This window comes from Stegodyphus dumicola, chromosome 6 (genome assembly GCF_044657685.1).
Source record: "Stegodyphus dumicola isolate Sdum_Otavi_A_Nest chromosome 6, ASM4465768v1".
In the NCBI taxonomy this organism is placed as follows: Eukaryota; Metazoa; Arthropoda; class Arachnida; order Araneae; family Eresidae; genus Stegodyphus; species Stegodyphus dumicola.
Window position 1 is genome coordinate 222438906 of NC_140773.1, and position 26416 is coordinate 222465321.

Sequence of the window (26416 nt, forward strand, 5' to 3'; positions counted from 1 at the left end):
CATAAAAGTGAAAGTATCGTTTGTTACATACTTTGGTGATTTAATACAACAGCCATGAAAATGAAGTAGCACCCTGTATTCTATTTATAAACTGAAACTTTAGTTTTTGGGGCCCTGCGGCATCTTCAGCTCCTCCTCTAAATATGGCCATACATAATTGGTTTATCAACATTCATGAGAAAAGTATGATATAGAACTATTTCTTCTCGAAAGACTTCAATCATGCTGAGATAGTCATTAGGATCAAAAACTTGAAAAGTATTTTCTTCTGATTTCCTCCGATTTTGCCAATGTAAATATCTTTGATTTTCTGTTTCAGAACTTCCGAGTCAGCTAAGAAGTCTGAAGTTATAATCAGAGGGATGTTTCCCGCTGCCTTTTCAGGTTGAAAGGATTCTGTTTTCTCACATTTGCTATTTTCTAATTGGACACATCAACCTAGGGATTCTTTAGCTTAAGAGTTAGCTCTAGTTTGTAATTCTTGGATCTGAAGGCCATCTTCATCAACAGCAAAAGATTTTTTTCCTTCTAATTTGTAATGTTGAAGGAAGTAATATTGCATTCAGTAGCAGTTTGTCATTTCACTTTTTGTTAGGTTGTACTAGATGAGGATTAGCAGTGATGAGCTCTTGTATCCATTCTTACGTTAGCTATGGTTTTATGGCAAGCCATTGTTAAAATGGAGTAGGGACCTCCTTCATGAAAGGAAAGGAGGGATGGAAAATATGTGTCCTGGAAGGGTACTTTCTGTAAAAGCACTTGAAGGAAGTATATCAAGGGCCTCTGAGTAGAAAGCAATTATCCAATTACGCTAATTTGGAGATTACTGGGACAACTATCAAATCCAAAATAAAATTAGTTACAAAAATCAATTGCTCTCTGGTGTCATGATAGCAGTAAGTATATAATGATCTCTGAATATAGTGAACCAATGTTCTTTAAAAGCTATGAAAATGGTCTTTAAAGCTTAAAAGTTCTGTTAGATTTTAGAAACACGCTTAACTTTTATAAGTGAATAAATCAATATTACCAAATATTGAAAGCTAAAATTAGTCTTTTATAAGCAGATACTATCATATATTACTTAAATAAATAAATAAATTTACTTAAGTAATCTATAACTAATTAAGACACATTAATATGCTGAATAAATATTAATTCAAAAGTCAAACAACAAAAATCAGCGTTATATTTACAAAATTTTCACAGAACTAGTTTCGATGGTTTTACCAAACCACCATCCTCAGCTGCAAAACCGCAAACTTTTGCGGTTTTGCAGCTGAGGATGGTGGTCCTGTGAAACCATCGAAACTAGTCCTGTGAAAATTTTGTAAATATAACACTGATTTTTGTTGTTTGACTTTTGAATTAGAATCTATAACTACTTTAAAAGTGTAATTTATGTGTAATCAATTTTTCTGTGTTTACTGATGTTTTAGATATTTGGACTGTTAAAAAAGTTAGGAGCAACTGGAATTTTAATTGAATATGAAGATATGTTTCCTTATCAAGGAGATCTACAAATTGTTTGCCAGCCAGATGTATACAGGTAAAAATATCTTCTTAGTTTGTGTAAATATGTGGAACTTGTAATAAGCTGAAATGTAAAATTATGGGTATTTTTGAACTCACTCTTACCAGGAAAGAGTGTGAGAAAATTATTCTGATTTTAGTTGCTTATGTATTATAAGTATATGCATAATGATTTCATTCTGTGTATGCATTCGTTTATTTTGTTATTGCATGAAATTTAAATAAATCAAAATTTTAGAATTTCCATAAAGTGAATGAAGTGCAATACTTTTAATTTTTCATATATGTGTGAAAATTATTACCCAAAGCTGAAAAGATGGTTTCGTTGAATGGGGTGTAGTAGAAAGTGCAGACATTTTATTTGTTTTTCTTTCATCTCTGTTAGAGACCCTTGTTACATTTCCAATCTTTGGAGCAACTTTTCTCACATACTGGTACACCCACTAGCCGGGGTTCTCATTATTTTTGGGCAACCCCTTTTTTTGCAAGTGTTGTTTCTAACTGATTTTTCTACCTTGGAGTTTTGATTTTTCTTCAGTTATGAAGTCTTGATGGCCACAGTAAGTTTTCTTACTTATGAGCTTATTAGTTCCGACATTTAATTTATTGTACTCTTTTACAATCTTAAATAGTTTTTGAAAAAAAAAAAAGAACTAGGTGTTTCAGGTCATTGAGCTTGACCTGTTTTCTGCTGGGTAATTTGACAGTTGACAGGTTTGTCATTTACTTATTCACTTGCTTATTTTAGAAGTTTTCAGCTTATTTCATGTCTGTCTTTTTTTATTTTATTTTGTTTTACTATCTGTTGTATCACTAAGATTTCACAATTTTTAAGTAAGTTCTGCTCCTTTACATTTCTAATTATTTTGTTTGTTTTATGTAGTCTAGTTTATTTTATGCTCTTTTGTTTACTTTGAGTATAAATGCATGTAGGGAAAAGATGTAAGCGCACTGAGAATTGTTTGAAATTGCATTCTAAAATGTGGTTAATAAATTTGCAAGAGCAGTGAAGCGTGTATTTGAAGCTCATTAATTAACTGAGTTCATGGGATTCAAAACACTTTTCTCTTGACAAGTTCTGTTTCAAGTGTTTGAACAAAGGAGATTAATTTTTTCATGCATTTTGATAACACTTTGTATTTTTTCAATCTCCTTTTTAGGCGGTGTTTAAGATTTTCATTGATTTGCTAATGTTTCTTAACAGTGTGCCCTTAAATATATGTAATTCAGTTTTCCAGTTTCATGAAGATATAAAACTAGGTTGGCCTTTATATTTTCTGGAACTAAAATTTTTATTTAATTTACATTTTAACATCTTACTTCATTTTGAAATTATATATATAATTACTGCATTTGATGGTGTGTATTTACAGTCTCAAATCTTCTGTGTAAGAAATGACAATTCAGTTACTAAAAACGATAATAAATTTGGTACTTGTTGGTTATTCAAGCTTTGCCATTATATTCATACAGTCTGTTTATACTTTTTGGCAATGAAAGCTATTATTTCAATTTTAATTTTTAGTGTATATTGTTTGGCAGTTGCATTCATAGTGGCATCAAGCAGATTATTTCCTTCAGCTTGTCTCTGCCTCCATATGTAGTCTGATAAGTAAGAAGACAAGCTATAGTGTGTTTCCACATATTCTTCCATTGTGCTCATCCCTACTTGCAATATATGTTCTGAGTATTAAAGTTGACTTAAAAAGCGGGGAATCTTAGTCCCTTATACATCCTAGCCTACCAAAAAAAAAAAAAAAAAAAAAAAAAAAAAAAAACATTAGCTAGAAAAGAAATAAAAATCTAACCTTTTTAGAAGAATCTAAGGTTGCCAAAAGAATCATAATGATGGGTTGTATTTTCGGCAACATATCTATATATACCTGATAAGCTAAAAGGAAAAAAAAAAAAAAAAAGTTATAAAATATATTTCCTTTAAAACATTATCCCATTATATTTGCGACTTGAAAAATTTAAGAAACATCCTTTGAAACATCATTTAATATAGCTCCATGTTAGCTGTGTATATACGTGTCTTTTTGTTTTCATTTTTTGTTCTTTAATTATTAATGATGAAATATGTACACCTTTAATGCATCACAGAATTAACTTTGAATCCCCCCCCCCAAGTAGTCTCTTCCTTTGACAGAGTTACTTGATGGGGAAAAAATTGAAATTCCAGTCACTCCCTTAACTTCATCCACTGTTAATCTGAGTGTGAGGGAGGGGAGCAGAAAAAGAAAGAAAATGGAACAACTTACATCACAGTTAACAGGAAAATACTATTAACAACTTTCTGTTTTTTAAGCAGTTTATCTACAAAATAATTTTGCATTGCTTGCAAAAACTAAATCAGTATTCAAAATAGAAAGCAATTTTTCCATTATGACCTACTTATCTGCTTATCTGCCATAACAACCATGCTAGTACACCATTCCTAACCTTTTTTCTTAAGATTGGACTTGGTTCATCCACCACCAATAAATCAGGAATTGACTGTACTTAATTTTTGTAATAGAACTTTAAAGCATAATACTCCAGTATATACCTTATGGAGAGATATTGAGCAGGCTTGTGCTCTAAAATCAAAGAATACATTTTAAAACTTTGTCTACAAAGAAACCGGAGCTTCGCTAATACTTGTCACTTGAAATGAAATTTGAAAGAAAAAGTTTGTGAGTTGGTATTACAAATGTAAGTTACACAGCCTACGGTTAATTTCCACAGTTATTTTTTAAACTAAGTCTAATTTTTTTTAAAGTGTTATTTTTTAAACAGTGTAATTTTACTAAACAATGTTAATAAAATCTAAATTAAATAGTGCTAATAATAATTTATTTTCAAACAGTGTTATTTCTTAAACAATATCTGTGAACATTCAAGAGTTTTTTAAAGCAATGTCCACAGTTATTCTTTTAAACAGTTATGTTAAACTTTACATTTAAATATTTTAGTCCATTAAAAGTATTCTCTGCTAGCATCAGTACAGTTGTCTCAAGGGTTTGTCCATTATTGGAATTATTTCTGGGACTTTTGACCCTGAATACTCTTCAATGCATGGAGCATATTTTTTCGCACTTCATCCACCTTGCTGAATTACAGCTATCTGAGAACTTTTTTTTTTTATTCATGGGAGTAGGAAAAAAAATCACATGGAGTAAAATTTAGTGTTTAAGATAGCTGCAAGCATCATGTTCTTTGCAAGTATTGTTGATTGGATACAACCATGAAGGAAGAGCATTGCCATAGTAGAAGAATTAGTCTCATTTTTCTACAATTCTGGCCATTTCCATAACACGCTGTCATACAGTAATTGAAAAATATTATGATTAATATTTTAGTTCATTATTTGTTGTATAGAAATAGGTTTTGTGTGTATAATTCTATTCATATCAGTAATGCAAATCAACATTGTCTTGATGTTTTTTATCAATTTTGATATGCTTTCTTGAATATTTGTGAATTTGAATCCTTCTGCTGGTTTGATACTTGTTTTGTTTCTATGTTAACTATTAGAACCAAGCCTTATTCTCAGTTACAGTCTTAGTTAAGAAGTTTGGCTCGTCATTCAGTTTCTTCTTCAATTCTTGGCAAGCACTCTTTCAACTTCTGTATGAACATACGAAGTGCTAATCTGATGGACTGATGGTCTTGATGTTTTCTTATCAGTTTTAATATGCTTTCTTGAATATTTATGAATTTGAATCCTTCCATTGGTTTGATACTTATTTTGTTTCTATGTTAAATCATAGTACCAAGCTTTATTCCCAATTACAGTCTTAGTTAAGAAGTTTGGATCACCATTCAGTTTCTTCTTCAAGTCTAGGTAAGCACCCACACATTTTTCTCTCAACTTCTGTATGAAGATACAAAATGCTAATCTGATAGATAATTGTATTATTCTCAAATCTTTTGATAAAATTCTCTGGCGAGAATTCCATAACAAATTTTTTTCTTCTGAAATCTGCTGATTGATCTTCATTAATAGCCTGTCATAAATTTGTCAGTTTACTCAAATCATAAAGATCTTGCAATTAGAAACACAAGCACCAAGGACAAATTATTTCACACAGATTTATACCATTTGGCTAATTAGCAAAGGAAATCCCAAGCTATTGTTGTCTATAACACAACCCAAAATTATGAAACATGCATTTATAGTACTCTTATTTTCAGGTATTGTCAATTATATTATAAGGTATTTCTCCCACCTTCTTAGCATGCCTTCGTGGCGTAAGGGGCAGCACGCTCGACGCATATTTGAGTCCTGGCGGGTTCAAGTCCTGGCGAGGGCATTCCTAATTTTTCATCTCTCCTACTTTAAAAAATACCTAATGTCTCTACAGTGGCACTTGAACTAAAAATAGGTGGATGACGATTCTCCACTGCCAGCATGACTCTGTGGTGTAATGGTCAACACGTGTGACGCATATTTGAGAGGTCCAGGGTTCAAGTCCTGGCGAGGGCATTCTTAATTTTTCATCTCTCCTACTTTAAAAAATACCTAATGTCTCTACAGTGGCACTTGAACTAAAAATAGGTGGATGATGATTCTCCACTGCCAGCATGACTCTGTGGTGTAATGGTCAACACGCGTGACGCATATTTGAGTGGTCTGTGGTTCAAGTCCCGGTGAGGGCATTGCTCATTTTTCATCTCTCCTACTTTTAAAAAATACCTAATGTTTCTACAATATACTGAATGAAGCCTAGTGTTAGGCAAAATAATTTAATTCCGAATATGTTTCATGTTAGGGTTTTTTTTTTTTTTTTTTCATATAATTTACCTGAAGGTCATACCAAAAGGGAGGAACAGTAGGGTTATACTTACATTAATGTATACAAAGACGTTGGGCATGAAAAATATTTGAAGAAATGATCTTCAAATCATCAGATGGTGGAGATACCACAATAAACATCATCATCAAAATTTCTATTCCTGATAAGGCTCAAAAGAGTTGGTAGAGTATATATTTAGAGAAGTCAGGCTGGAAGAATACTTGAAGAATTGATATTCAGATGGCTGTGTGGTGAGGATACCATAATAAACAAAATCATCAGTTTTACTCTTGGTGATGAGGCTCATTCAAAGAGTTGGTAGAGAAGGTATTGGAACATTGGCACTTGTTGATAATTTTGTATATTGCTCCTCAGAAAAAGATTTTAGATTACAAAATGTGTTTCTTCTATATGTATATATATATATATATATGTTTCTGTGTAACAGGAATATCTCAATCTGACTGCTTTAATATCCTTTCTGGTACATGTTAACTTTATTATATATATAGCACATCAGTCTGGAAAGTTTTTCAAAATATAAATGAAAATTCAAGTACAAAAATTTGGAGGTGGGGTTGGGAAACATCATAAGTCAAAAAGCGATGTATTAAAGAAACTGTGATTTAATGCTTGTGCGTCGCATAATGTCTATCTTTCCATTAAGAATAAGCTAGTAGAATAAATAATCCTGTGATGTATCTTAATCATATAAAGTAAAGAATCTATGAGTTAGTGTGTGGCAACATTAGGCTTTGTTTACGTGTAAATTTCCATGCTTAATATTTTACTGTATTCTCATATTTTTTTAATACTCATATTTATTATTTATTTCTGTATTTTTTATAAACAGCATTAATTTTTCCTTACATTTTCAGGAATGATGTGTGTTTTGTAATAAACCAAAAATTTTTGTTTATTAGCTCAGCATTTGATTTTCAATTTTGTTAGTTTTAATCTTCTGCGAATGTATTTGTTAGTTTTATACCAGACTAAAGGCTAGCCACATAAAGGCCTGTTTCATATAATTATTAAACAGTTATATTCTTTAGCATATTTCTGTTAAATGTACAAATTTACCGAAACTGAAGTTTTTATTTATTTTGAAATTCGTTTCTCCCAGCATAATGTACGAGAAGATATGAGTATAAGAAGATATTTTTAAAATTTGAGTTAATGATATTGTTATTACTTAGAAACTGACTATTTAAAATAATAATTTCTTTGTGCTTTATAGCATACTTTTTTGTTTGTTTGTTTTGTTATTTCTGTGTCTTAATTGTCTGTGCTTATTTCATAATTTCCAACATTTTTATTTCTTCATCTAAGTATAATTTCATCTGAGCAATACCAGTTTTTATGCTTTAAAATGCTACATTTAAAAATAATTAAAAAATTGGTACTTTTCTATTTCGCAGGCGCAAATTTCGCCAAGGAGACTTTATTGACCACAACATACAGGAAACACATAAAAAATTTTAACAAATGTTAGTTCTAATAATTTTTTACTTTGGGGGCATAAAAATTTTAAGATTGTTTAAATTTTTTTCAAATGACTCATTTGTTTCCTTTCGCCACATAAATTCCGTGAGATAACTTTCCAGATGATGACATGCCATTCCTCTGTTTCTTATTTTGCCATTTGGCACTACCGCACAGTCTTTCTATTTTTTATGTACGTGTTCCACTTTCCGGATCGACAAAATTGTATTTATGGTTCACTTTGAAATGTTTGAAACTTGCCTCTTCCAGTTTTTCAGTGCAGTATGATTTCCGCGAAGTGGAATATATTATTTTTCGACATTTTCCTTAATTGCATCGAATATAATACTCATGGATTGGTTTGGCATCTTTACAAGGAAACATTCATTTGTTTCACAGCAAACTCCTCCAAAGATCCACTGTTGTGGTAGAATCCGTCCTGCATTGTTTTGATGCCCGTGAACATACTTTCAAGGATCATAGCAGGTCCTCCTATTTTCCATTGTTGATGTTTAAGCAAAGAATCCGCATAAACCTCACTTATGTAGTTATTCCAGTCCATAACTCTTCTGTGACTGATTTCCAACAAAAATATAAATGAAAATTCAAGTACAAAAATTTGGAGGTGGGGTTGGGAAACATCATAAGTCAAAAAGCGATGTATTAAAGAAACTGTGATTTAATGCTTGTGCGTCGCATAATTTTCACACTTTTAACTGAAGTTAATTCTTTCCCCAACCATAAATAAATCTCACACACTTCAAGAAACTCAATTTTGATGACACACACCTTTCCGTATACTACTTTTACCATTGCAAGTTGAAAGGTTGCAGAGTCATTGAATTTCATCTCCGAAATACAATTTCATTTCATGATTATCATCACTAGTAGCAATTTTAGGCAAAATGCCTTTCGCTGGAAAGAAACTGACAGATTCTTCCTCTGTTCTGAACAAATCCCAAATTTTCATTGTTTTTTCATCCATTTTTGACATGAGGTAAAAGACAAGAATTTACGAATTCACCATGCTTTCATGGTAGAACATCCTAATTTGCCGGTTCATATCACGTGACCCCGAGTGATCTCATCTCGCGTAAACTACACTACAAAAATCTAATTCTCTCAGTAATTATCTACATTAATTTCAAGTTAAATCTTATTAGGAAATACAAGTTTAAATGCAAGAATTATTTCAATTCATATGTATTGCTTACACAGAAATTATGTATAACACAGTACTTTACTTTGCTATTGGATTCTCTTTAGAATTTATGAATTTAACTCTTGACTTTGCCTTTTCTACATTTTCCCTTTGGGTGAGCAGTGTGATTGCATTCTAATTGACTTCATTATTGTGAATGGCCTTACAGCATTACCATCTGGTAAAATTTTTATGTAGTTGTGTGCCAGTATTGAAAGAAACGATCAGTCTGATAAGAAATGGCCGTGACTTCTTTTGAAAATGTGGTGTAAAAGATTACGAGCGGGAATATTCTGTTTGTCTGTTGGTTTTATCATTTTTGGTGACTTTATTGCCTGTGCAGGTGAAATGGAAAAGCACCAAAAAATTTCTGCATTCTTATGAAAAATATATTACCCCGAAATTTGTAATCATAATGCCATTTTATTACAATGTTTCAGTAAGGAAGAAATACAAAAAATTCAGTCATTGGCTGCAGAAAATGATTTAGAAGTTGTTCCCTTAGTTCAGTCATTTGGACACTTAGAGGTAAATATATATATATATGGAGAATACTTCTTCTTTATTTCATTTCTCTAAATTTATACCTCAGAATGCCTTATTGACTCAATGAGCATTATTTTACAGTTTTTATTGAAACATGACAAGTACTATGAAATTAGAGAAGCTGAACGCTATCCAAATGCTTTATGTCCTTCACATCCAAGTAAGCTATTTATAAAAAGAGACTTAATATGTATTAAATACACATTAAGTATTTTATTCAATTATTAAAAAACGATACTCCCAATATGCCTCTTCTAATTTGTTTTTAAAGTATATTTTTTATGTGTAAATGTTTGTTTCTTTTTAATAGATAAAATGCCTTACACATCTTTAGAATTATTTCAGTGAAGAATTTGAAAAAAGCAGATGCTTTGGAATAAAAATTTCTGGAAACAACATATTATTTGAAATTTTCTGCTACTTCTAAATACAGTCAAAAGTATTTAATCCGGACTCGTCGGGACTTCGGCGATTCCAGATTATCGGTTTTTCCGGATTATAGATCATCAGTTTAAATCTGGTAAGATGGCATGTAGAAATTATAAAATTAAAAATATGAAACTGTAATTTATGAAATAAAGAGCAATTATGAAATTATAATCTAAAGGGTATCAAAATTTACAAAAAAAATGCTTTATATTTATTTGTGTACTTTATTAAACATTTCTTTCAATCCGCGCATGTGTAAAACATACATTACGCATAGTCGAAATTAGAAAATTACAACCAGAAAACTATTTGATGTGTATTCAGTACATCGAGATGAAATAGTACATTTAGTAAGGAATTATAAGCTGAATAAAATAAAAACATCTGCTCTGAAGATAAGGATAGTGCTGATAGATCAACTTCCAGTTCATTGCGCGCCGCGTCTCCCCCCCCCCCCCCCCCCGCAGAGCAGCGTGAAATTGATAAAGATATTTCAGAATGATTAGAGAATCAAAGGATATGCCTTTATTCATTTCTTGCAGCAATTCCACTTTTTGTTTGATGGACATCGGAACATGCTTTTGCTTTGTAGATCCTTTGGTAGCTCCAGAATCGGAAATTCTTTTTGACATAATCGAAAGTTCAAGCTTACTTTTATAAAATTGCTCTAACATTCTGAAAAAAATAATAAGCCGGATCCAATTAAAAGATTAAGGAACAACGCAATCTGCAACATTAACTGAAATAGATAATTAGATAATTCTAGCTTAGCTTATACCGTCCGTTATACATTAAACGCGCATGCGTAAACATATTATGCGCATGCGTTGATGCATGCGCAGAAAGTTTGTAGCTTTGGGGTCCGAATTATAGATCATTCTTGATTATGGATGTCCGGATTAAAGACTTTTGACTGTATATACTTTTTCCTAAGTGTCGCATGTAAATAAGCTGTAGATTGAAGAATATGTTTTTGTGCTTTCCAAAGTGAAATATTCCTATTCCATAATTTAGTGTTGTGAAATACACGATATTAAAATTTGTAAATGCAAGATAAGCAACATCATTAATTCAAAAGGGGAAAACCATCTGTCATTACTTCTGTACTGAACGAAAACACCAAACAAATACTTACAAAAGGTACATATTATTTCTAATGTTCTTAAAGTTAAATCATTTTCAACAAAAGAAAATCTGCTGATCCAGAAATAAATTGCAATCTTTAAATACATCTATAGCAACAATAAATAAAATAATAAACCAAGATGTACAACTTAAAAAAGCTAAAAAGCAATATTCACCAGCTTTTGCTGAGGCACGTATCTCAGTGCAGAACATTTTGTGGAACCTTTTATGAAAATTATGTACCTGGAGCTAATTGAAAATACATTGTGTTCCTTGATGAAGCATGGGTTTGCTTAAATGACTATAACAAAAAAAAAGCTCTATTTATTATCAAAAAGTAAAAAAAAATAATAAAAAATACAAATCTGATTGCAAAGAAAGTTTCAGTAAGGGGTTTAGAATTGTTGCAGGATTTTCTTACAGTGAAAAATTAAAAATAAGAAGAGTGGCAAAAAATGTGAAAATCAACTTGGTATATTATCAAGAGAAAGTTTTACGTCAGATATTTGCAGGAGAAGTTCCATTTCTTTATTACATTTGCCTTCCAGAGAGATAACTTCATTAAGTCAAATCAGCAAGGCATAATTTGAAAAACACCATTGTGTTCCTTGAAAAAAATAAAGACTAGTACAGGTATTGCATATGTACCTTTTCAATATATTCCTTTAATGTCCTCTAATGTTTCAGCTATGGGTTGTTGTGCCTTTGATCCTTTGAAAAGAGATCTTTATGATTGCAAACCCATAACGGTTGATGAGTTCTGGAAAGTAGAGGATATGGAATGGAAATCAATACCTGTGAAAATTTTACGAAAAACTTTCTGTCATATAAATCACAATGCAGGCTTATAGTAAAAAAAGCCAGATTTAACACTAATCATTCTAACAATGTGTAAACCTTTTCTTTATCTGTCTCTGTACAGATATACAGTAAACCCTTTGTAAAATTATCACCCATGGTTTAAAACAACTTTGATTTTCTTGGAGAAGTGATGCAGTGATAATGCATATTTTCAGAAATACTTGTCACTTCTAGACATAATTGCCTGGGGAAGGTGATCACAATGAGAATGTTCAGTGTATAAATAAGATGCTACCTATTTGCCTAAAAGAGCCGTTTATCTCTAAACATGATTTTGTGTTGCTTTACTTTAATTCATTGTTTCAGTTTTCATTTGAGTCTGTTGCTATTTGGAAAAAATGTAAAATATCATTCTTTTATATTTAATCTGTCTGTTACTAATTAACAAACTAGATCATTCAAAAACATTTGAAGTAGTTCATAAAAATACCATTTTTAAAATTTTCATTCTGATTTAAATAAAAATGCATTTAATTCATGATATACCTAACTAAAAACATCAAATATTTTCATAGAATTACATTTTATATATTTTTTCACATTTTAGATATACAGAAGATGTATAATTTTCTCATGTTATTATAAATGCATATTTATCTAATATAAAAAAAAAGTTTTCGCTATTCCATCGGACCATCTCTATCAATAATTTCTACAGATAAACCATATTAAACTTCCCTTTTAGTCAATTGTTAAGATCTGAACCCCTTCAGATTTTAATTTCTATTTTTTTTTTCTCAGTATTTTGACTATGAAACCTTAATAAAAATTATAGTTACAAAAATCGACATGCTTTACATATGCATTACGTACAATTTTGTGATGATAATGATTGATAATGTACAATTCTAGTGAATATGATAATGATTTACAATGGTAATGTTCAATTTTCATATTTCTTATGATAGTAAATTAGGTATCATAAATACAGTGCCATTAATAAAATTTCTTATTGGAGTTATTTATTTGGTTAGTAGAGTATAAAAATTAATCATAATGCATTAAAACATTTCACAAGAAAACTTTTAAATCTTTGTGTAAAATTGTGTAATACTAAAAGAATTCATGAAATAGGGAGATTTTATGTATTTGATGAAATTATATTTGCAGTTCATCAGTTCAAGAGAACAAGAAATCAGTTAAGTTGTGGAATATTTTTATCTGTTAGCTTTAAGGATTTTTTTATAGTGCCCAAAATGATTTGTTTAGTAAGAACAGTTTTATTGTTTAAGGGTTCCCCCTTTTTTTTTAATTTTCAGAAAGTGAATCTATTGTCCTTGAAATGGTGAACCAGATAATTGATAGCCATCCTAGCTCAAAATTTATTCATATTGGTGGTGATGAGGTAAGTAAAACTGAACATAAAATTCAATGGTTTTAGTAGTTCAATTGCTGTTCATTAGATATATCCAATCTTTTGCTTTAAAATGTAGTTGATGCAAAATATTTGTAGAAAAATTTGCTGATTTCATCTCTCTTCAGATTATTAAGATTATGCTGTTTTGGGGGGGGGTTCCAAATTTTGGAACCAGATTAAAAAAAAAAAAAGAAAAATTACGGTGGAATAAATGCTGTATAGATGCAGCACTTAATTAGAAGATTAGAAAGTATTGGTGCTGAGAGGTTTAGTTACATTATTGCATTTAAATTTATCAAAAGTGCATTTCAGATGAATTTTTTTGCATGTTTTGTTTCACAAAGTAGTCAACCGTCTAAAAACGTTTGGGCTAAATAGTTGACCTAAAACATCACAGATTAATCTAATAGATCATTTTAAATGCTGATTATTACCAGACACTACAACTGTCATTTAAGATCAATAAATCTTGCTTCAATAGTGACTCATAGTTGATTTTAATAGTGAAAAAATCCTGTAACATAAGTGCATTTGAATTTAATAAATAGTTTTGTGAGGGGGGTCGTTTTAGGTAGGTTCATAGAATAGTCATGTATAGTGTAACAAGTATTTATTAACAGGTTTAAGTTACACACAGACATTATATTTAACTTTAAGAAAATTACAGAGCAAGAGTCTGATACAACCTAATCTGGTTAGACACTTGGCTTTTACTAAAGTCCTTCTCTGGCTACTCACCAGAGGCCACCCTTGTTGTCACAGTTAGTCCAACAGTTTATGTTAAAGGATTGGTTACAAACTCTCCCTCTGGCTCCACCAACATCTCGGCAAGGAGACAGAACTGGAGTATTTGGGAGCTCTTGTCTCTAGTCTCAGTTTTTTTGGTTTCCTAGGCAAGGGGACCTCTCTTTGAAGCACTATCCGGAACCACAAGTTCTTGGTTATTTCGGGAATGCAAAGTAACTTTTGGCAGTCTACCTCTCTTTCTGAGCGGAAGAATGGGAAAGTGGACGAGTCTTTGAAAGGTGTTAGTGCAGATGTATGGTACGTTCCTAACAGTTCTGATAGTTTATGAAGCCTTGAAATGACATAGGAAGTAGGTGATTTCTGTGTCATTACCAAGTATGGACCGTCATGCTTTGGTATGAACTTTGAAATCTTTTTGTTTTTTGCATTGCTAACAGGATGTAAATTGACCCATACTTTATTCACCTAGTGAATAAAACATTTGTTGCCTTTTTTTCTCATATTGCTTTTTACATTCATCTTGCTTTACTTCGATGCGCTGTCCTACGCTCTTTGTAATAGTTGCAAATTGTTTAAGATAAGCGATGATTTCAGGAAAAAAGTTATCATTTTCAACCACAGCTTTGAAAATGCAAACAACGTCGTCGGCTCTTTTCTAAACATTAGGAATGCTGGTGTATGGCCTGTAGTGTCACAGTCGGCCGTATTCATAGCAAAGCGAATAACTGGGAGTTTCAAATGCCAGTTGTCATGCGCTTCTCCTACAAGGACTGCAAGACTAGGTTTCAAGTCTCTGCTTTTCCCGTCCACAGGATTTGATTGAGGAAAGCAAGAGGAAATAATTCAACCCATCATGTAGTTCAGTCTTCGACAATGAGGATTCATTGTTTTCCAGTGTCAGTTTTTGGCAGTGGTACAAACAAATCAATAGATATGATCTCAAAACACTGAGAATAGACAGGGTTTCTTAGCAGTCCAGCTGGCTTTTGGTTGGTAGCCTTGTAGCAGTTGCATTCAGGATAGCTTTTCATGTAGTCGGATATGTTCTTTTTCATACCAGTCCAATAATAGCATCTGGCAATTCATTGAAATGTTCCTTCCTCTCCATAATGTCCAGCCATTGGGTCATAATGGTGCTTTCGCATGATGGATTCACGCTCGGCAGTTGGAATTACTAAATGGGCCTCTTCTGAATCAGAGTCAGAGACATATTGGTAGAGAACACCTTGATTCATTAAGAATCCCCATTCAGTCCTGTTGGCACATTCTTCAATTTTCTAAGTGGATTCGAAACTTTCCATAATTTTTTTTTAAGTTTTCATCTTTAAGTTGGGATGCATGCATGTTTTTTTGACTTCTTGTGGGCATGTCCACTACAGATATATTGGAAATCTCACAAGGTGGATGTAATATCACCCCTTTCTTCATCCTCCGCCTCATAGAGAAATAACTCCACCTTTTTGTATTTTGAACATTTATTGCACAAACACAAAACTGTTACTAAAACTGCAATCTAATAACTGAAATATATATATATATATATATATATATATATATATATATCTTAAGAGTCTATAAATGTCTATAAAATGTTCTTTCTTTCACACAAGTCACTCAATAGTCTGTAGTTTGGACAACGCATCTGCATTGTTCAACTTAGCACCTGGGCAATGCAAAATTATAGTATCATACTTTTGTAATGCTAAAGTCCATCTCTGGAACTAGAAGATTGTGGTGCGTTCTTTGTGATAAAAGTTAACGGATTGTGATCAGTTATCAGTTCCACAGGTAATCCAAAAATCCAAGTTTCAAACTTTTTCATTGAAATGCAAATATAGTAATCATGATAAATGACAGGAACCATATCATTGGACAACTCTACATCTAATTCAACCATATCTGCCCTTGTAGTACATTCTTTTAGTTATGAATGCTCTCTCTAATGTTTGAAAAAATAAATTGAAGTTTTCCGAACTTCCCGGAACAGGAATAGTTAATGTTTTAACGTTCTTTATCAAATTTTCCAAATAATTTTCCGAACCTGTAATCATGTCTTTATCTGCACGAGATCCATCTTTAGCTGTGTTCTGACTTCTAACTTTTTCCAATTCTAATTCTTTCTCTAGCTGCTAAGGCTAACTGCACATCCCTAGCTTTTATTTCATTTTCTACTCTAATATTTCTTTCCTCAACTATGTTAATAATCCAATTACGAATTCTGGATCATCTTTAAATATTTTACTGTCCTCAAGTTTACCTTTTAATTGAACCACTGTTAAACCAACAGTTTGTGTATCTTCAATTTCACCAAGAAGGCTTACTAAATCTTTTTTTTTTAGTATTCTTATACATTTTTAATTTATATATATCATATACAAGGGGTGATCAAATGAAAAGTTACGAAATGATGTAAAAACGTAACAGTTAAATATTTGCATATTCTGCCATGGGAGAATCTTGGGATGCGATTGGAATCTCTGACTGGGATCAGAGCATGCGCGGGCGCCCGCATGCGCAGGAGAGAGCAGAGCTCTTATCAAAAGCGGCGTCCAAATGATGCAGCAGTCCGTATGAGGATAGGATGACGTTCACGTTGCAAAATTTGACAACTGAGGAGCAGCGAGGTGTTATCCGATTTCTCACAGCAGAAGGTGAGAAACCGACTGCTATTCATTGCCGGATGGTGACAGTTTATGGGGAGAAATGTGTCTCTGGCAAGTCTGTCAGAAAATGTAGTGCCCGTTTTTGTGCAGGCCGCGAGAGTGTGGGTGATGACCCGAGACCAGGCCAGGCAAACACTGTCTTGACAAAGTGGACGACCTAGTGAGAAGTCTAGTCACATTGCGAATGGTGAAGGTGGATGTCAGCTATGGAACAGTGTGGACAATTGTTCACGACAGGTTGCGATATCGGAAGGTGTGTGCCGCTTTGGTTCCGAAGCAGCTCACTGACCAGCAAAAGGAACTGCATATAGGGCTAGCACTGCAACATTTGTTTCGGTATCAGGAAGACCCCGCTTTCATGGAGTGGATCGTCACAGGTGATGATAACTGGTGTCATCACTACAAGACATAGACAAAGCGGGACAGCATGTAGAGGAAGCATGCGTCATCACCTTCCCCTCAAAAGTTCAAAGCTGTGCTGTCAGCAGATAAGGTGTTGCTCACCATCTTTTTCGACGTTCAAGGTCCGCTACTTATGAAATTCCTTGAACACAGAAAAACCATTAACTCCGATGTGTACTGTGAGACACTTCGACGCCTATGCAGGTCCATCAAGAACAAAAGACTGGGGCTGTTCATGGAGGGTGTGGTTCTGCTCCATGATAATGCGCCTTCACACGTCTGCAGAGTCACACACATGGAACTGGCTAAGTTCATGTGGGAGACCTACAGTCCAGACATGTCGCCACCCTACAGTCCAGACATCATCCGCCCTACAGTCCAGACATGTCGTCCTGCGATTCCCATGTGTTTGGTCCACTGAAGAAACACCTGAAAGGGAAGCGCTTCAACTCGGAAGATGTACTCAAGGACGCTGTGAAGGACTTTGTCTCGTCACGGCCACAGGAGTTCTGGGAAAAAGGAATCCTGCGGCTTGTTCATCAGTGAGATTGTTGTGCTCAGGCCTATGGTGTATATTTTGAATAAAGTCTACATTTGTACTCACCGTGTCGTTTCGTACCTTTTCATTTGATCACACCTTGTATATATATATATCTTCAATACATCTATACTTTAAGTAAATAAAATCAAAACCTTCCTACCTGCTTCTCTTGAAGTTTCTCTACCATCATCTAAAGCTCTAGTTCTTGAAAGAGAGCATGTAATATCACCCCTTACTTCATCCTCTGCCTCATAGAGAAATAACTTTACCTTTTTATATTTTGAACATTTATTGCACAAACACAAAACTAATACTAAAACTACAATCTAATAACTGAAATACATATATATATATATATTAATACAAGCTAATTTCGTTTTCATTAATGGTTACCACGAGCCTTCCCTATGACCTCTCTGTCTGTCTCCCTCTTGGAAACTAAACTTTTGGCGCCTCTCTGACTGAGAGCTAGCGCCCTCTATACATCTTGATGGTTGGCGTCACCCATACATCACAGTGAAACTTCATGCTCGGAGCTTGGACGGGACAGCATGTCAGCGATGACGTTTGGCTTTTCAGGAATGTATTGTACTTTCAGGTTGAAAGACTGAATTTCAAGTGCCCATCTAGCAAGTCTTCTGGTTGGAGACTTGAGGTTCAAAAGCCATTTTTAAGGTTGATGATTGGATGCTATAGTTACTTTTGATCCTTCGACGTAACCACGGAATTTCTTCAGTGCCCAAACTACAGTGAGGGCTTCTCGTTCAATCTTCGAAAAGTTTTGCTCAGCTGGAGAAAGCAGCCAGCTGACATATTCGATAGGGTGTTATTTTGACTCTTCGCCTTGAAGTAAAATGGCTCAAAAATCATAATTGCTTGCATCTGTTCAAATAATATGCGGTTGAGTTCCATTTGCCTGCTTCAACACAGGAGATGTTATGAGGCAATTTTTTAAAGTTTCAAGTGCTTTTTGCTGGTTGAAATCCCATTCCCATTAGACTTCATTCTTCGTCAAATCACTAAGAGGTCTTGATATTTACGCGAAGTTTTGTATGTATTGTCTAAACCAAGAACACATATGAAGGAAGGATTGCAGTTCTTTGATGTTTTTGGGATGTGGAATTCTCTGGATAGAGAAAACGTTTTCTGGATCAACATCGACTCCTTTTTGTGTTATCCAAAATCCCAAATATTTCACATAAGAAGAAGCAAGGTGGCACTTCTCTCTGTTTGCGGGCAGTTTGAAGAGCAAAAATCTTTCAAAAACAGCTTTGAGATCGGAAAGGTGTTACTCGAATGATTCTGACAACACAATTATGTCGTCCAGATAGGTGAGGGTAAGGATGTCCTCAAGTCCATTGCGAAAACGGTCTATCAATCTCTGGAATGTTGCTGGAGCATTTGTAAGAAACGATATGTTCTGAAGGGACACACAAATGCTGTTTTGTCTTGATCATCAGTATAAACCTTCGCTTGGTGATAACCTGCACGAAGATCAAGGGTGGACGTGATAGGAGTATGTTTTGCCTCATGTAACAGGTCATCCATTCTTGGAACTGGGTAGGAATCTGGAACTGTAATCGTGTTCAATTTCCGTTAATCTATGCAGAGGTGTACTGTTCCATTAGGTTTTGGTATTAAAACAACTGGGGGATGCGTACGGGGATTCACTTTCTTCAATTTTTGCTTCAGATAAGAGCTTGTCAATTTCTTGCTTTAAGATTTCTTTCTTGGCCGGGTTCATTCTGGGGATGGTTTCCAGTTTTAATTCGATGTTCTATGAAAGGTGTTGCTTCTCCCCCTGGTTGGAAGATAGTTGAATATTGACTCAATAATTAATTTAATTGTGATCTTTGATGAGCCGATAGATGTTGTCCGTCATGTTCTCTTAACAGTACAGTGTCAGCTTCCAATGTACATTTGGTTCGATCATTGGGTTTAGAATCATCATCAATGAACTTAAACTTTTGTTGCGTATTATCGTGTTAAAACCACCAATGATTTTGTAGATCTAAAACAATTCCAGCGCTTCTATGAAAATCCAATCCTAAAACTGTCCTGTTATCCTTTGCTGAGGGAAGCATAAATAAAGTTATGCGGAATGATCTTCCTGCAGTGTAAATGTCTACCTGAATGTCATGTGGACCTCTTCGTCTCTTTGAATAATGTCCGCTAGAGTGACCTTCATAGTAGTTTTCTTAAATTCTGATCTCTGTTCTTTCAAGAGATTATAGAATATTTCTCCCGCTATAGTGTGAGTAATGCCACAGACAATTCCTGTAAATCCATTGATTTTTACTCTTAAGACTCATGTGAGGTGTCTCTACAGACAATGTATGTAAGTTTATAGCTTTGAAATCGGCTGATTCTTTACTTAAAAGAGGAGAGCAGGTTGGACACTTAGCCTTAACAATGCCTGATTTTCCACAACCATAACAACTAACAGTTGGTGGATCTTCTCTCATGCCAGAATTCCTTGTTTGAGTTCCTTGTGAATTTCTTGATTGAGTTTTTAACGATTTGAGAGTTATTTTTATTATTTTTAGGACCACTACGTTGAGATGGCTTTGGAGTGTTATTACTGACGTTTCTACTCCTGATGTTTTTAGCTTCTTCATCTAAAATCTAATTTATGCAGCCAGTTGAAGAGGATCGGGCCAGTGATCCACAAAATGTTTTCTATACTCAGATTCCTTTGCAATTAGTTTTGCAACGTCATTAAGTAACAAACCTAAGAGATACACTACCCATTTTCCCAGAGGTATGTTCAAAATTGTTAGTTACCTTTCAAATACAGTGAGAAAAAGGCTCATGTCATCATGTTTTGGATTAAAGTGAGGTATTAAAGTTTGTAATTGTAACTTAGGGATATCCATGTCAGTGAGTTTAAAGCAGGTACAGAATCATGACTAGCACCTGAACTAGCTACTTGTATTTTCAATTTTTCAAGCTCATGCTTGCTTTTTTCTATCTCTGTCCTTTCATTATATTCGTGATCTTCACGCTATTTTCTTTTGTTAAATTCACATTCCTGTATTTCTTTTCCTTCTGCAATAATGCTAAAAAAGTATCTTTAGTGAATTCTTCATTATATCCCGTACTCATTAAAATGGCCTCTTTAATATCAACTACTGTCATTTGTTCCATAACATTCACACCAAGTTCGTTTGCTAGAACACACATATCTTGTTTACGTCCTTTAGCAGAAAACATGGTGACGTGTTTCATATAAGATAAATTCTTTGATTAAAAAAAAACACCTTTTTATGATACTAACTAGAAGGTTGTAATGAGGTCACCTTACCTAGAAAAGATTTGTAGTCATTTTACCACAGAATAGCACTATACTAAAGTTAGTTTATCAAAAGTAACACAGTGTCAAAATAATATATAAAAAACACTCTCAGTCAGTATAAAAAAATAGCATTTTGCCAAGAAGAATCTTACCTTTCTTTAAATCATCAAATATAAACAATTTTCCAACAATGTAACCAGAAATGCAAGAAAAAAATATCAATAAATAAAACAGTTATGGAGGCAACAGGGTAATAAACATGTCATTGAGCCACTGGTTTGTCAAGTTAAGCTCAAGTCGAAACTACGTTTAAAAGATTGAATACATTCAGCATATTATAATAACAATTCCTAATGCAGAATTTTACTCTTAAAATGCCTCGCGTTGAAAATATTACACCTTTTTATGTTTTACCAACATTTACCATTTAGAAACAAAACTGAATATTATGATTATGCAGTTCTCGTGAACTCATTATGTGTAAACAAAATGAAAGAATTTCTTAATCACTTCAAAATGATACAATATTCATAAAACATATACATACATATATACAGGGCATATACATATGTATATACAGAGCTTAAATTGCGCCACAGCCCACTGGAGCCCGGTTCCGGTACTTCTCAGTTTTCGAGATAAATTATAATTTCAGCTAGAGCTCATTGGAGTCCTAAATAAAAGAGCTATGGCACTTCTTTTATGTAAGTGAATCACAATTTTAGCAGATAAATTTTATTTTAATGGTAAGCGTGCCTTAAAAATAAATTCTAACTTCTGAATGCAGGCCTGTCTTTCCTTCGGATTCAAACCTTGTGCAGTGGTTAAGACTTTTAAGGAAGGAAAAGCCCCCAATCATATGTCTAAGGCTTATTCTCTAGGATGTGGAATGAATTTATAACAGCGGGCAAATATTGTGTTCCTCAAAGTTCTAAAAGTCATAGCCTGTTCGTGCACATTCCACGCTAGTGACTTCCTATTGTAGAACTTCTGTAGACTTTATGAATGATGTAACCAAATGGGGGGCACCATTGCTGTCACTTGTACAGAGGTCTTACGTTTATTCTCACATTGTTATCGGATTGCATTCAGAGAAAATTTCTGGGTTTATATTTTTTCGCCCAGAGAAAATTTTCGGCTAGAATTAATATTGGCAGGGCACCGCGATTGGAAAGTCTTGAACTCTTAAGACCAGGTCCGTTATTTTTTTATTTAATTATTTAAAATTAATTTGATAATTTATTAGATTTCCGTTTACATTTCTCCTAATTAAAATTTAATTATTTTAATTTTTAGCTATTTTATTTATTTTTTCTTTCATTCCTCGCAGTCTTCCGTAGGGCTCCGCACATATATGTATATCATTGACAACAACTATTTATTGCTGATAAGCCATCGGAGTGGCTCACACACAAAACATTAATACCTGATGGGCGAGGTATTTCTTTTCATAAAGTTTTAGGAGTTGGATCCAGCAGGTATGGATGCAAGTACTGTTTCTGAAAAAAAAAGTGAGCAAAAGCCAAGGAAAATTCTTAAAGCTAAACATTAACGTTGGGTGTCACTTTGTGAGCGGGTCGTTTTAAATAGGTTCATAGAAGAGTCGTGTATAGTGTAACAAGTATTTATTAACAGGTTTAAGTTACACACGGACATTACATTTAAGAAAATTACAGAGCAATAGTCTGATACAACCTATCAGGTTAGACACTTGGCTTTTACTAAAGTTACCAGTATCTACTCACCCTTGTTGTCACAGTTAGTCCAACAGTTTATGTTAAAGGATTGGTTACAGTTTAGAATAGTTGTACACTTACTTAAATAAATAAATTAGTTTATTATTTGATATCAGAAGTTTAATTAGAAAAATAGGTACCATTTTAAAAATTTCAATAACAAAATACTGATATATGTATTTAAATTGTTTTAAATATTCTACAAGTTTTTAGATGGTTGGTTAATAAATTTTTATATTTAAGATTTTAAAAAAATTTGTTTGAATCTTTAAATAGCATGACTTTTCTTTTTTTTAATAAAATGTAGTCTTTAAGCATATAGTTTGCACAAAAATTTTATGTAAAAAGTTCACCAGCAAAAAACATTGTAAGCACTTTGTATCAAAACCTTTCCTATTAATAGGATTTGTTTCTAACTAGATTTTAGTTAATTTTTGTGGTTATTTTTATGTATTTTTAATGTACTTATTTATTGAATATTCTGCTTGCTGTGTTTAAAATTACAGTCTTTATGTTTATTTAAAAAAAATTATTGTTGATGTTTCATAATACTTTTTTGACATTGCATTTGTAGCTTGCTTACATTATATTTTTTAAAGGTGTGGCATCTAGGGCAGTGTGTCAGTTGTAAAGAAAAAATGAAAGCTGAAAACTGGAAAAAAGAGCATCTCTTCCTAGACCATATTTGTCGAATTATTAAGAAAATTCGTGAGAAGTATCCACATATTGAAATAATTATTTGGGATGATATGATGAGAGATATAGATGTTAATATCTTAATTTGTATGTTTGAATTTTTTAAATTCTTTTTATGCATAAAATTAAAAGGCAGTATTTTGCAGTTTCTGTTTTATACTTTCAGTTTCTGAAATTGGAGGCCTTGTAATTCCGATGGTATGGCATTATCTTCCTACAGAAGAATTTAAACTCAAGAATTGTATGTAATGCTGTATATTTTGGTAATTTATACATGTAGCATCTTTAGACAAATAACCTCATATCGTATATTAATTTTTAACCCTTTCGCGATGGTGCATCTTTGTTTAACACGCTCGTGCGGGACAGAAGAGAATCACCTTACAGGACAGAGGTTTTGCATCACTAAGCCTAATTTTATAAAAAAAAATCAGAAAAAAAAAGTTTCACTTCTAGCATCGTAATTTTTAGTATCATTTTAGATTATTACTTGAGCCTTTATATATGTTAAAATTAGCTCTTAATAATGTTTTTTTCTTTATTTTACATGAAAATATACTTGAAAAATTGCTTATCTTATAAAATAATTTTCGGAAGCACTATTCAAATTATTCCAAAGTTTTAATTATTAATGAAACAACACAATAAAGACTATTTACAGTAAGAAGTAACAAAGTTTAAAATGAATTTTGTAGCACAGAGAAGTATCAATTTCTAACTCTTAGAAAAAGTATCACTTTCTAACTCTTTAGAAAATGAATCGTCACTCCCATCTGCATTAGTAATTGGTTCATTAACCATACAAGGATATTCTTCCTCTGATAAATTGCATCTTCCTGCCATAACAGATTGGTGGTGAGGCTTTCCGATATATCTGAAGGCAATGCAAAACGTAACAGAACTCCACATAGTAACCCTAAAAGACCGTACACGGTAGAGGAAAAAAATAGAATAAAAAAAGGAATTGGATGCAAATCAGACATGCGAATGTGTATATTAATTAGCACACAGTGATTTAAAGATCCCACCTCTGCTTACGCTTTCCCCCCCCCAACCCTCGCAACATTTGATGAGTAAAATACCAAAGTCAGGCAGAATATATCAAACTCAAAGTCAGGAACCTAAAACTGTATTCATTTCAAAAGTAATAGACATTGGATGCCATCTAGTGGCCTTCAGAAAAACGTTCCAGCTTAAAATGCATATACGCATCACCCGTATATGGGACACCCGCCCTGAAAGGGTTAAAAGTACTTTGTGTAGCAACAAAAATAATCATACTTACATTTCAGATTATTATTAGAGCATTAAGAGCAAAAAGAAAGATTTTTTTTTTTTTACTTGTATTAATACTGTTGTAAATAAATAATAAAAGAATATATTTATATACAATCATAAATAAAGTTCTTTTCTGTTAAAGAATACCACTTGACATATTTCCTCAGTTTCCAAGTATAACCAGTTTCGTTTGGCTTCTTTATCATCTAATCATAGTTCCTGTATTTTTTTATAGCAATGCTTTCACTGTTTGGGATTTGGAAAATTTCACAGTACATCCAACTCTTTTTTTTACACGGTCTTTTCTTACATAATTTTGAAATAACACAGTTCACCAGTAAGAACAAATACTTACACAAATTTTTTGTTCTACACAAATGCCCCAACCCCAAAACTATTCTTTTCAAATTCTAATCTGACAGTGTGATCAGAAGTTGGTCAGTTTATGCCCAAACGTGTGTTAGTGACTTGGTCTACTTCTTCAAAGATTTTGTAATGTTAAGAACGAAAGCTTCGGCAAAGTAGGAGTGGTTCCACCGCACTGAAGAGTGGCATCCATAACTTACATTGACACAAATGCGTAATGAAACAAACAAAATTTGAACTTTTTCAAGTCTTGATTCCCTTGAATCTTGGACTTTGTACTATAATTCGTACTGTTTAATCTGTACATTATAAATAAATATACATTGCAACAGACGACCTAATTACATTAAACATTTGTTACAGCTCTTTGGGAGAAATATTCTAAAGTTTTCCCAAGCATATGGATTGCTAGTGCATTCAAAGGTGCTACAGAAATGACACAATTGGTCACTCCAACAAGGTACCATGTAGCTAATCAGCAAGCTTGGTTAAAAACGCTTAAAACATTCGGAAACTTGTTTAAAAAAGTACATGGAATTGCAGTTACAGGATGGCAGCGGTAAGTAAAATTTGAGTATCACTTTTGAATTGTTAAGTATTGAAGATACTAAGTTTACTAGATCAGTTATTAAAAGCAGGGTTATAGAATAAAAAAACTGAAGCAATTTTCATATTGCGAATACTTTTAATTCCAGCATCTATTTTCCAAGTATTGTTTTCCTACATTAAACAATGTGGTAGTTAACAGAGGCACTGCACACACTATTGGACATAAATTAAAATCTTGGAGAAGATATGAGTGTTTGTAATTTTAGCACTTTTTTATTAGAGCACTTTTAAGGTTATTTATCACTTTCTGTTAAAGGGCCTCAAATTCTTAAAATTCCATCCTTTGGCATGCTGTTAATGTGAAAATTTGAATGGAGCTTAAATGAATTCGCTTGCATTGCTTAATTTCAGCAATACAACCCAAATCTTGTTTTTACTTCCTTATAAAAAGTAAAGGAAGTATTGTAATCACAAAAAATTCTGGGTATCGTATTTCAACGAAAATATATTGATTTTGACCGCTATCGAATGCGATTGAACGATGTTTTTGCATGACATCTGTACATAAGGACAGAATAAAGAACTCTCTTTTCCCAAACGGATTATAAAATTGCTTTAAAATGGATTCAAAAGAGATTTTCTCTTGACATCTGTATATATGTAAAGTATGTATCTCAGCTCAAAAATGAGTAGCCTCAGAACCTTGAAATTTTTTATATAAGACTGCTATAACATGTAGTTGTGCACTTCCCTTTTTGTTTGCAATTGGCCGCACCAAAAGTATATAAATATATATATACTCGCTCTGTTACTCGGCTCCATGAGCCCAGT

The 26416-nt window shown here is 32.9% G+C and overlaps 1 protein-coding gene across 2 annotated transcripts in view; it reads left to right on the forward strand.

Annotated features, from left to right (window-relative positions):
* Nucleotides 1-26416, forward strand: part of LOC118185483 (hexosaminidase D-like) — a 53423-nt gene that overhangs the window by 6420 nt on the left and 20587 nt on the right. For both annotated transcript variants that reach the window (XM_035355343.2, XM_085819575.1), the window contains exons 4-10: nt 1440-1549; nt 9435-9522; nt 9622-9700; nt 13215-13300; nt 23296-23479; nt 23559-23633; nt 25400-25595. In XM_035355343.2, the coding sequence (XP_035211234.1) occupies nt 1440-1549; nt 9435-9522; nt 9622-9700; nt 13215-13300; nt 23296-23479; nt 23559-23633; nt 25400-25595 (818 nt within the window). The remainder of the gene's footprint in view (nt 1-1439; nt 1550-9434; nt 9523-9621; nt 9701-13214; nt 13301-23295; nt 23480-23558; nt 23634-25399; nt 25596-26416) is intronic.